The following is a 12,310-nucleotide window of genomic DNA, read 5'->3' as shown; positions in this document are numbered from 1 at the left end:
GAAGGAGGAAAGTAGTAGAGAGGAGAAAAGTGACAGCAAAGAGCCTGAAGTTGGTCCGGGTGTGTGGACCGGACAGGACAGCAAGGTTGGCAGGATGTGGTGACCGTCTGCAGTTGAGGCCGATTGGAGTCTGCCGTAAGGACCGTGGACGGGTGGTGACCCGGCCGTACCGGACCGGTATACAAAGAGAAGCCAGCACCATTGGCAGAGGACTTTCGGATCCCGGCAAGGCTTGGTGTCGCCGTGAATTTGCCAAATCCGTTAGTGAAGGGAACCTCAGGGTTTCCAAACAGCCAAGTCCAGATAGAAGGCAACCGTACAACCGTGAAGGGGAGACACCGCCACCGCCAAGGGCAACCGTCTCCCAGGGCCAGCGCCTGTGGGCAAAAGGGGCTCCTCCGGCCCATATCCAGGTCGGGGAGCGGGTTACCGTTGGGAAACCATCACTACCAACACTTAACTTAGGTGCAGGGAGAGACAGTCATCACTAACCTGCAGGGAGGAACAACCGCAGCCGTCCGAGTGACCCGTCCATCCAGCCACTTGTTTTACCGTGAACTGTGTCATCATCATTGGGCTGAGTGAGTACCTCCATGCCGTGCGGCACAGCGCTGCCCCTGCGACCCTGCACCTCATCAGGCCCCGCAACCCGCCTGTCATCCATATCTACCCCATCACCAGGCCCCGGGACAACCAACCCCCCTACCCACGGAGGGGAGAAATAACAACAAAGCTGCTCCCTGTCACAGGCTCCCGGGATCCCCGTCCAGAGCAGCGGTGGTGTCCACACAATCACCACAACCGTGGGTGGCGTCACGGACAATATCCCCAAAACCCAAACCACCCCTTTTCACTCACGGGCGAGTAGCGCCGCTCGAGTCCCCGGGATCCGGCCATCGCTCGAGCCAACGAGCGATAGCAGCAGCCGTAGAGCAGCGTCAGCCGGACCCGAGCAGTGGGAGAGCGCACCGTCCCCTCCTCCGCCCGCGACACTTCCAGCTTGGGACTGGTGTGGAGGGTAAAGTGGATGAGGATGCGCAGGAGGAGGAGGAGGCTGAGGAGCATGACATTCCGGAGCTGTAGAGTGTGTGTGAAACCCTGACTGAGGTAGGGCCTGCAAAACTTGGTGTGTGAAGGACGTGTTCCGTCCCTCGCTCAGACTGGGTCCCAGCTTGCACAATATTAACCCAGTGTGACGTCAACGAGATGTAGCGGCCTTGCCCACATGCACTTGTCCACGTGTCTGTGGTTAGGTGGACTTTGGCTGAAACAGCGTTGTTCAGGGCACGTGTGATGTTTTGTGACACGTGGTGGTTATGCAATGCGGGGACGGCACACCGGGAGAAATAGTGGCGGCTGTGGACCGAGTAACGTGGGACAGCTGCCACCATCAGGTCGCGGAATGATTCTGTCTCAACCAGCCTAAAAGGCAACATTTCCAGCGCAAGCAGTCGCGAAATGTTAGCATTTAGAACTGTGGCATGTGGGGTGTTGGCAGTGTATTTGCGCCTGCGTTCAAAGGTTTGCTGAATGGATAACTGAACGTTGCGCTGGGACAAGGACGTGCTTGATGATGGTGTTCTTTCTGCGTAGGCAACTGCAGGTGCAGGAGTGGAGGAGGCTTGTTCGCAGGCAGCATGGACAGGGGATTGGCTCGCATGCACAACCAGCGAAGACGTAGCAGTGACATCAGCAAGCACTGCTCCTCGACTCTGTTGTACTTCCCACAAAGTCGGGTGCTTGGCTGACATGTGCCTGATCATGCTGGTGGTGGTCAGGCTGCTAGTTTTGGTACCCCTGCTGATGCTGGCATGGCAGGTGTTGCAAATGGCCTTTTTAGAATCATCTGGAGCCAACTTAAAAAACTGCCAGTGTCAGAGTTCCGGGTTTTCCAGTTTTCTTTTGAAAGAGCTTGCCCTTTGTTAACATGGAGTTTTCTGTTCTGTTGCCCTACTTCCTGTCCATCTGTTTAAAAGCCGCCCCTAAAGCTTAGTCCAGTGCCTGAGTATACTGCTTCCTGTGTGCTCCTGCCCTGCTGCTTTTGGTTCCTGATTGTTATTCGGATCCTCTTGGAAAACAACCGACACCGACTCTGGACTTCATCTGGTATCATCTAGCTGTGCCCGGACTCCGTTTGCCGTCTTTGGTCGGCACTTCTGCCCGGTTCCTTCCGTTTAATACCACTCTGGACTCACATCACGTACGGACATTTTTGGACTTACCTATTGCCCTTTTGTGTCCCGGCTGCTGCGCATTTAGGGCTTCTGGGGTGATTGCCAGACAGTCCCTGTATAGGGGTTCGCTCTTGGTGGTCTCCCTGGGGGAGTCCGGTGCGCGGTCCCGGGAATTCCCTTTCGCTCCGTCCCTGGAAGGTATTTCCTGTATTTATGTTCTACTGTGTTTTTGTTCCGTTTATGTACATATTTGCTGGTTGCATATTATAAACGTCTTGCACCAAGAACTCGTCTCTGGTTGTCATTGCCCTAACGCAATCGAAATCCTCAATACATACAATAGTATTACAGCCAGACTCGGGAAGACCTAACATTTGTACAGGCACCTTGTGTCGTGTTGTTCCGGGGAACAGTTGCCTGACGTCTGCCTGGGGCCACCACTCTGCTTCTTACTGCCTGTTGGGATGCTACGCCTCCCTCCCCCTGTGCACTGCTGTCCTCGCTCTGCATATCCTCCTGCCAGGTTGGGTCAGTTACTGGATCATCCACCACGTCGTCTTCCTCTTCCGCACCCTGCTCCTCCTCCTGACTTCCTGACAATTGTGTCTCATCATCGTCCACCCCTTGTTGAGACACGTTGCCAACTTCGTGAGAACGTGGCTGCTCAAATATTTGGGCATCTGTACATACAATCTCGTCATGGCCCACTTCAACAGGAGCTGGCGAGAGGCCAGAATTTGTGAATGGAAACGTGAACGAACAGCTCTTCCGAGTGTACAAGTGTGGGATCAGTAATGTCTGTGGACGTGTACTCGGCCTGGTGGTAGGAAGGAGGATCAGGTTCTGAAATGTGCGGTGCAGTATCACGGCTACTGACACTTGACCGTGTGGAAGACAGAGTGTTTGTGGTGGTGCCAATCTGACTAGAAGCATTATCCGCTATCCAACTAACAACCTGTTGACACTGGTCTTGGTTCAAGAGCGGTGTACTGCTGCGGTCCCCAAGAATTTGGGACAGGACGTGCGAGCGACTAGATGTGGCCCTTTGTTGTGGCGAAATTAGAGCTTGCACACAACCTCGGTCTCTGCCTGCACCACCATCACGTCCACTTCCTTGTTCGTTGACAACGCCCTTGCGCATTTTGCAATGCTGTGCTGATGTGTATTATTCACTAGACTTGTGCGTTATATCCAAGTTTTTGCAAAACTCACACAAATGCAGCGGAAATCTGCCACCAACAGGCACACACGTGCGTTTTTTAAATGCAAGCACGGAGGCTCTAAGAACCTAACAGGTCTCTATCCAGGGACAACGTGGAGCCTCCCAATTTTTGGCTGCCCTGCCTAAGGGCTATACTATAATACACCCACTTCCTTCCAATGGGCACTTCAGGTTTACAGGCCCTCATGCACGTCTCTATCCAGGGACAACGTGGAGCCTCCCAATTTTTGGCTGCCCTGCCTAAGGGCTATACTACAATACACCCACTTCCTTCCAATGGGCACTTCAGGTTTACAGGCCCTCATGCACGTCTCTATCCAGGGACAACGTGGAGCCTCCCAATTTTTGGCTGCCCTGCCTAAGGGCTATACTACAATAGACCCACTTCCTTACAATGGGCACTTCAGGTTTACAGGCCCTCATGCACGTCTCTATCCAGGGACAACGTGGAGCCTCCCAATTTTTGGCTGCCCTGCCTAAGGGCTATACTACAATACACCCACTTCCTTCCAATGGGCACTTCAGGTTTACAGGCCCTCATGCACGTCTCTATCCAGGGACAACGTGGAGCCTCCCAATTTTTGGCTGCCCTGCCAAAGGGCTATACTACAATAGACCCACTTCCTTCCAATGGGCACTTCAGGTTTACAGGCCCTCATGCACGTCTCTATCCAGGGACAACGTGGAGCCTCCCAATTTTTGGCTGCCCTGCCTAAGGGCTATACTATAATACACCCACTTCCTTCCAATGGGCACTTCAGGTTTACAGGCCCTCATGCACGTCTCTATCCAGGGACAACGTGGAGCCTCCCAATTTTTGGCTGCCCTGCCTAAGGGCTATACTACAATAGACCCACTTCCTTCCAATGGGCACTTCAGGTTTACAGGCCCTCATGCACGTCTGTATGCAGGGGCATTGGTGAACCTCACAATTTTGGACTGCCCTGGCAAAGGAAAATACTACAAAGACTCACTTCCTCAAAATGGGCACATTAGACTCAAGAGGCCTTCATGTACGTCTCTTCTCAGGGACATCGGAGTGCCACACAATGTTTTCACGTAAAATCTTTCATGTATTAATCTCAAAAAGTAACATACACCAGCTCTATCTCACTATTGCGTATGTGCCCTTAACATTTCTGCCATGAAAAATCATTTTGGGGTCATTTTGGAAGGTTTTCTGGTGAGTCCGTAAAAATGGCGTAAAACGCGGACAAAATTGTTCACAGCTGTGACTTTTCAGTGATAAATGCTTCAAGGGGTCTTCCCCATGCTGTTGCCATGTCATTTGAGCACTCTTCTGAGACTTTTGTGACATTTTTAGGGTTTCTCCATGCTGCCGGGGGGTCATTTCACAAAAATACTCGGGTCTCCCATAGGATAACATTGGGCTCGTTGCTCGGCCCGAGTACACGAGTATCTTGGGATGCTCGGCCCGAGCTTCGAGCACCCGAGCTTTTTAGTACTCGCTCATCACTAAACGCCACCCCTCAAGGCACAGTCATATTTTCCGTTTTGCATGACATTGTGTTTTGCATGAATGCTTGTTTTGGTTTTTGCAGAATTCACTTTGTAGGATTTTCTATGACTTTGTTTTGTAGTAGTTATAATTTCTTACAGTTAATGCTAATTTTGGGGGGATGGGATAGAAAAATATGAAATTCCATTTTGGGGTTTATTCTGGTTTAAAGGGACTCTGGCAGCTCAGAATGACTGTTCACATCAAGTTCAGGCGCTCGTGCATCATGGTGGAGCCAAACATTTAAGTGCTCCTTGCCACCTGCTTGTTTTCCATCAATCCCTGCCTTTCTCTAAAGGCAGACCTGTCAATCAAAGAAAAGGGGTGGAGATTAAGGGAAAACAAGCAGATGGGAAGGTGCCCTTAAAGGGAACCTGTCAGCAGATTTGGTGGCTATAAGCTGCGGCCACCACCACTGGGCTCTTATATACAGCATTCTAACATGCTGTATATAAGAGCCCAGGCCGCTGTGTAGAATATAAAAATCACTTTATAATACTTACCTAAACAGTCGCTGCGGTAGAGTTGGGTCAAATGGGTGTCTCCGTTCTCCGGTGCCGGCGCCTCCTCTTTCGGCCATCTTCATCCTCCTTCTGCAGCCTGGGTGCATGACGTGTCGTACGTCATACACACTCACCGGTCCCGCGCAGGCACACTACAATACTTTGATCTGCCCTACTCAGGGCAGATCAAAGTGCGTGTGCCCAGGACCTCAATACCGGCGAGTGTGGATGACGTAGGACACGTCATGCAACCAGGCTTCAGAAGAAGGATGACAAAGATGGCTGAATGAGGAGGCGTCGGCACCAGAGAATGGAGACGCCCATATGACCCGACTCCACCACAACGACGGCTTAGGTGAGTATTATAAAGTCATTTTTACGTTCTACACAGCGGCCTGGGCTTTTATATACAGCATGTTAGAATGCTATATATAAGAGCCCACTGATGGTGGTCGCAGCTTATAGGCCCCAAATCTGCTGACAGGTTCCCTTTAAATGTTTGGCCGCGTCATGATGCACCGAGCACCTGTAATTGATTTGAACAGTTATTCTGTGCGGACAGAGTCCATTTAAGCCCCCTGCCTCTATCAAACTGTATAGGTTCCAATGTTATTATTGGCCATAGCATCTAAACAGTCAGACAGTTTAGATCCCGAATTATCACCAAGTTTGGCCAGTCAATGCAATAACACTTGACATTCACTATTGGTGTCATGAGCATAGCTAGTGTGCCCTTATCCTCATTGGGCCATAATTTACACCTGAATGACCTGTACAGTATACCCCCATGTACTATTATAGCACAAAAACAAGTATGGGCAGTACATAGAGCGAATCAGAAACTAACCCAAAAACTCATGTGTGGTGGTATCTTCTTATGGATTTTCAATTGTTTCATGGTTTTCATCTCTAGATATTTAGATGACAGTAAAGCTGGTTTCACAAGTCTGACATTCACCTTCCAAGTACCAGTCTTAGTATCTGCACGAGATGTTGGTCTCTTGATCTTAAGTCAACAGCCTCATAAATGTTTATGGAACTATTGAGTTTGGATCAGGAGACACATAGCTGGTCCAGACACTGCTGTCTATACTTGGACCTTGAATGTTGAAAGTGTGCAACCTAGATCCTCTTCTACCGTAGAGTGTCAATTAACAACAAATAAAGTAAGATGTGGGCCAACCTAATGTGAACCATCTTGTGTCATTAGAGTCCATAATGTAAGTGACCTGCTCCTACCATGAGTTCCGTTATTCAGCTACTTATTAGGAACAGAATAATGGAATTCAGAACCCTGGTGAGAATCGAGATGAAAGTAAACCTTTATTCCGAGTCATTGACATAAACACATTGTGCATTGCTCTGTTGGGTTTTATTTAACTGAAGTAAAAATAAAAAATACTGAAAACATTAAAGGAGAAAAAACAAACATGGAATGATCCAACAACACCATCATGGCAGAAAAGAAGCCTATGGGTCGTAGTACTTAACAATCAGGACATTTTACGAGCACTTTGACACAAAGAATGTTATGACTATATGACAATGCCAACTGGTCAGTACTAATCTCAGGATCAACAACAATAGTAAAAGTAGAATGTAATGGTATTATGTAGCATTGGGAGGCCAGTTTGTAAGTCATAGTCCTAATGGTAGTTGTCATTTTGAGCGACATTGTTCGTTTAGCATGAAGTCAATGAAATGGAATCTAATTTTCAGTGGAAACACCCTTGTTGATGAAATCTTGGATCTTGTCTTTAACATCTTTCTCTAGATACTCCACTTGGTCCTGGACACTTACAGTGTATTCTCCCAGCTTCTGCTTCATGTCCTCCACTCTTTGTACTAGGGCTTTGTTGAGGTCATCAACATAAGGGGTCATTGTGTCTTTAAACTCTACTACCTTCTGGTCCATGTTCTGGTTCATCTCGTTAATGTAGGGCTCCAACATCTGCTTGACATTTGTCATGTCTCCATTCAGCTTGCTCCTCAGCTCATTGGCGTAGGGGTAGAGTTGCTCTCTCAGTTGCCCGGTGAACTCTAACATTTTACTCTCCATTTGCTCAACATTCTTCCTCATCTGAAACTCCATGCTCTGAATCTGTTTGCGCAGGTCATCTTGCACGTCTTCTGCGTAGGGTGTTAGGCTGTTATATAGTTCTTGGAGTTGTTGGTCAATATTATCCTTCACTTTTCCAGTGATGGGCTTCAGTTGCTTTCTCAGCTGTTCCACATTGTCGTCTATTGTAGCCTTGAACTCCTGAGAATATGGGGTCAGTGATTCCTGAACACGGTCAGCGTTTTCTCTGATCTTGGCTTCCAGATCCTTCGTTACAGACTTCAACCGCTCACTTACGATCTGAGTGTTTTTATTTAGCTCTGTTCGGAGTTGTTCTGCGTAGGGAGACAGTTTTGTCTGAAGCTCCTCTACATTTCTGCTTAGTTGCTTGTGCACCTCATCGGCATAAGGAGACAACTTAACCTTCAGCCTTTCCAGTTCTTGTCTTATTTGCTCCCTCAATTTTTCCGAATCTTGAGTTAGTTGCTCATGTATCTGCTTTGCAAAGGGAATGATCTGTTGCTGAAGTTCCCCAGCATAAAGATTGACGCTTTTCAGGTTTTCTTCAATTAGAACACTGCCAAGAAAGAAAAGGACTTAGTTTATACAAAAACAGCCAACATTAGTAGTAATTCCACGTTTTTTACCATAAGTAGTAGAGCTCAGAACATTCTCTTCCCGATGAGCTGAGATTCATGACTGAAATGTGAGACTACATGTATGGTCAGATATAAATTCCCCTGGTAATAGTATTGGATTACCAGGGTTTTCCAAAACTTGACCAATGGTTGATCATCGTTCCTTCTTCTATAGTTAAAGGGTGGTTTTAATGAGACAACCTTTTAAAGGGGTTTCTAACTAGAATTTTTTTTAAAATTTGCAACTTTTGTTACCAAAGCTCTTCTGATGTCCCTTTATCTACACCAGTCGAGGGTTCCGGCAACTTCACTTTGACATGGGGTTGAACAAGAGAACTTCTCGAGCTGGAACATGACCAGTGATGTGTCTAAAGGTGGCTAGATGGTTGGACTACTTAATTCAATATATAAGACAGTTACCCTCTCTGTCATGGCTGATGCACCGATAGAGAAGGAGGCTAAATTAGCTATAGGGATGGTAGCCAGTTCCCTTCGTAGACATCAAGCCAAATGTAGAAGTGGAGATGCCAGGACCCAGGACCAACAATACTGAGAGCGGGACGATGGTGGAACTTGGATAATATAAATTAAAATAGAAAGTTGCCTATGGTTGAATATCAAATGCATCCGAAGATCTTTTTTTTTTTCAAATTGGACAACCCCCTTCCTTTAGTAATTTTTAGGGACAGCTCACTTACTTTAACTGTTTGGTGATATCCGACTGCTGTATCTGCTCCACTTTATCCTGTGTATCAGTGGACAGTTGGGTGAAGTAGTTCCAGAAAGCATCACTTATCTGGTCAGAGCTGATATCAGCTTGGGATCCTAGGGAAAAAAAAAAGATTTAGTAACTGAGCAGAAAACTGAAGATATTAAGAAGTTCTTATTTTGTCTTTCAGTGTATAAAGTTACAGCAAATACAACTTAATAGGGTCATTCCCATTTTAGCATGTGATCAATCACCCAAAGGATAAGTGATAGTGTTTCCATTGATTGGACCTTTTACTAATTCCAAAATTATGACTATTCGTTCTCTATGGCTCTGCCAGAGATAAACAAGTGGTGGTCTGAGTTTCCTCTGGCAGTCTGCAAGACAATAAATGGAGCAGCTCCAATCTTGGAATCAGCAGGTTCCATCAGTGGGACCACTAGTGATCCACACATTATCACCTATCCTATAAAATACGGAATAACTTACTAAGATGGTAGTAACTAGGGATGATCGAATACTTGGATTATTCGGCTTCGCGAATATTTTCCGAATACCTCGCCGCTATTCGACTATTCGCGAATATTCGATGCACAATGTAAGTCTATGGGAAACCCGAATAACAACTATTCGGAAATATTCGGGCTTCCCATAGACTTACATTGCGCATCGAATAGTCGAATAGCGGCGAGGTATTCGGAAAATATTCGCGAAGCCGGATAATCGAAATATTCGTTCACCCCTAGTAGTAACCCATTAAGAATATTATAAGATTTTAGATTTAGACTTCAGTTTTCTAAAAGGTGTTGAACAGTAAAATTCTACAATTTATACTCCATTCACCATTGTGTGTAACTATAAACTGCATAGCATAAGCAACAGGGTTCCTCTCTAGATAGTTGGCTAGTGCGTATGTCACCCTGTAAGCTGCATAGCATGAGCAACAGGATCCCTCCCCAGATATTTGGCTAGTGCGTATGTCACCCTATAAACTGCTCAGCATGAGTAATAGGATGGCTTACATATTTAGGCTATATTCACATGTCCAATAATCATTAGAAAGGATCCAGAAGCAATCCGTTGTAACAAAAAAAAGTGGTGTAGACCCAACATTTTTGTTCGTTTTTAAAAAACTGAATTCAGCTGGATCCATTTTTTTTTCACGTTGAAGTGTATGGAAAACTAATCCATTAAATAACCATCCATTATCTCACATTTGAAACAGATCTAGTAAACCAAAATCGGATCCATTTCCCATAGACTTCAATGTAAAAAAAAAAATGGATCCAGTTTGAATCAGTTTTTTAAAAAACGGACTTGAGTTTGCACAACTTTTTTGCCAATGGATTTCTGCTGAATCCATTCTAATGGATGATTACTGGACATAGGAACGTTGCCTTAGTTGTCTTGCGCGATGACACTTGCAAGGTAAAAAGGATATAAAGAATGGTTGGAAGGTAATTTACCAATGAAAAAATAAGTAAAAATTATATTAAAAATATTGCATATAACACTGATATTCAGGTGGGGATGAAAATATGAGCAGAAGATTCTGTTATTTGGATTCTATGCGAGAAAAGTGATTTTATATGGATTCTACGAGAGTGCTTCAACACATTTTTCTGTTGGGCATATGATTTTATTTATTATTATTATAATATTCAACAGTATTATATTATTAATTTTTATATATGAATTATATATTATATTAATTATTATATTAATTATTATTAGTGTTGAGCGTATCTGAACTGTAAAAATCCGGATCCGCGCGGTTTCAGCGTCCGATCCGGGTCCGACCCTGCCGCGGGAATCCGGCTGCACGATCCGGATCCGGGATTTTTTTTCTCTCTCTCTCTCTCTCTCAACCCGCGACGGATCCGCCGGACACGGATTATTAGCAATCCGCTCAACTCTAATTATTATATTATCATATATTAATTATATAATATAGTAATTATATATTATATTAATTATTATATTAAATATTAATCATATATCATCTTAATTATTATATTATTATATATTATCTTAACTATTATATTATTATATATTAATTATATGTTATATTAAATATTATATTATTAATTATTACAAATTCTTTGCCCCCTTGCTCTCGAAGCTTTCCTCAAGTTAACAAATGAGGAAAACCATGTGACTAGACCGGATCAGTCTCCTCCAATCAAAAAAACTGTTTCCCATGTGTAGTGTGTTTCAATTGGAGGAGGCAGATGGACAGGTCTGGTCACATGCTCCTCCATCAGCAGCCATTTTGAAAATAGAAATCTGGGCAATCTCTGATAAAAGAAGAAAATCTGTAACACTTATATATCAGTAAATGCCACCCAGTCATGTCATGAACATATTTGTTAATAATTAAAATAAAGTGGAAAACCCCTTTAAGTGCCATCTCTCTATGTATATTTATGTTGTTAGGACATGGAAACATTCTTATCCGCCCTTAAAATAAAGTGGACAACCCCTTTAAGTGTCATTGCCTTCAATCTCTCTATGTATATTTATGTTGTTAGGACATGGAAACATTCTCATCCACCCATTAGACAACTACAGATCGTCCAAAACCACCCAACCAATACTGACCGGTGATTGTGCACAAAACCAGTGCCAGCACTGCCGCCCGGGCCAACATGTTGACCTTCTGGATGGAGCAAACCAAGTTGATAAATTCTCAGAGGTATAAAACTATAAAAAGAAAGGGTGATGAGTAAAAAGGAGCTGATCTTCTATAAATGCCACCAACCCCCTTCCATATTTTGGGTCTTGGTAGCCCTTCTCTGCCCCAGTTTCCTTACCTGATTGATCTCCTGGCGTTTGACGATGATGAGTAGGACCCACAAGCCGTCCTTTATAGTAGACTATCTCTGTATAGCGGCGTGGCTTCAAGGCGGCGTTCTGGACTTTAGATCGACTTTACAACGTGGAATCCCTGACGTGTTCCTACCTTCCGAGTGATGCTGGAGGTTTGATTAGTGCAGTAAACCCTGGACACTGAGTCACAGTCGCGATGAGGATGGATGTTGGTGGGGGGATGAATATTTGTTTTTGGACAAAAACTGCTTAGTTGCTGAAAAACACACACGCACAAAAAAATAACAAGTGCCCATCATTACAAAAAGCTCCTTGTCTGCGAGCTGGAGGTTATTTTGGGTCACATCTGCGGACATTCACAATAACAAGGGCCAAGATTCTCGTGCATCAGTCTGAATAATCTGTTTACTGAAGAAACGGGGTCAACTAATGAAAAAAAAATCTATAAATTGTTCACTTTGTCCTCACAGAATACAAGGAATTACATTGTGGTCTGTACTGGTATTTGGAAGAATATGAGGTGAATCAGCAATGTCAGGAACGGAGAAAATATATGCAAAATATAAATCTAAGGGAAGGGAACGGTCTGCGCCTTAGAATTTTGATCTCAATGAGTTGGACATCATGATAATTAGATTTGGCTAAGAAAGGTCCATT

At 45.0% G+C, this 12,310-nt stretch overlaps 1 protein-coding gene across 1 annotated transcript; it reads right to left on the bottom strand.

The window, feature by feature from the left end:
* Window positions 1-6,719: 6,719 nt before the first annotated feature.
* Window positions 6,720-11,891, bottom strand: APOA4 (apolipoprotein A4). The gene is made up of 4 exons (XM_075328328.1): window positions 11,638-11,891; window positions 11,426-11,527; window positions 8,814-8,940; window positions 6,720-8,054 (listed from the first exon to the last, which is right to left on the bottom strand). The coding sequence occupies exons 2-4, from the start codon at window positions 11,472-11,474 to the stop codon at window positions 7,127-7,129; spliced, it is 1,104 nt and encodes a 367-aa protein (XP_075184443.1). The 5' UTR covers window positions 11,475-11,527; window positions 11,638-11,891; the 3' UTR covers window positions 6,720-7,126.
* Between the last annotated feature and the right edge of the window lie 419 nt (window positions 11,892-12,310).

The sequence above is a fragment of the Anomaloglossus baeobatrachus genome, chromosome 11 (assembly GCF_048569485.1).
Source record: "Anomaloglossus baeobatrachus isolate aAnoBae1 chromosome 11, aAnoBae1.hap1, whole genome shotgun sequence".
NCBI classification, from domain to species: Eukaryota; Metazoa; Chordata; class Amphibia; order Anura; family Aromobatidae; genus Anomaloglossus; species Anomaloglossus baeobatrachus.
The sequence above is the reverse complement of the archived record's forward strand: the minus strand, read 5'-3'. Positions and strand labels throughout refer to the sequence as shown.

Coding starts and splice junctions, on each gene's coding strand:
- APOA4 (XM_075328328.1), bottom strand. CDS start 11,474: ATGTTGGCCCGGGCGGCAGTGCTGGCACTGGTTTTGTGCACAATCACC. Junction 8,941..11,425: donor GGTTTTGTGCACAATCACCG/GTCAGTATTGGT, acceptor TTTTTTCCCTAG/GATCCCAAGCTGATATCAGC. Junction 8,055..8,813: donor GATATCACCAAACAGTTAAA/GTAAGTGAGCTG, acceptor CTTTCTTGGCAG/TGTTCTAATTGAAGAAAACC.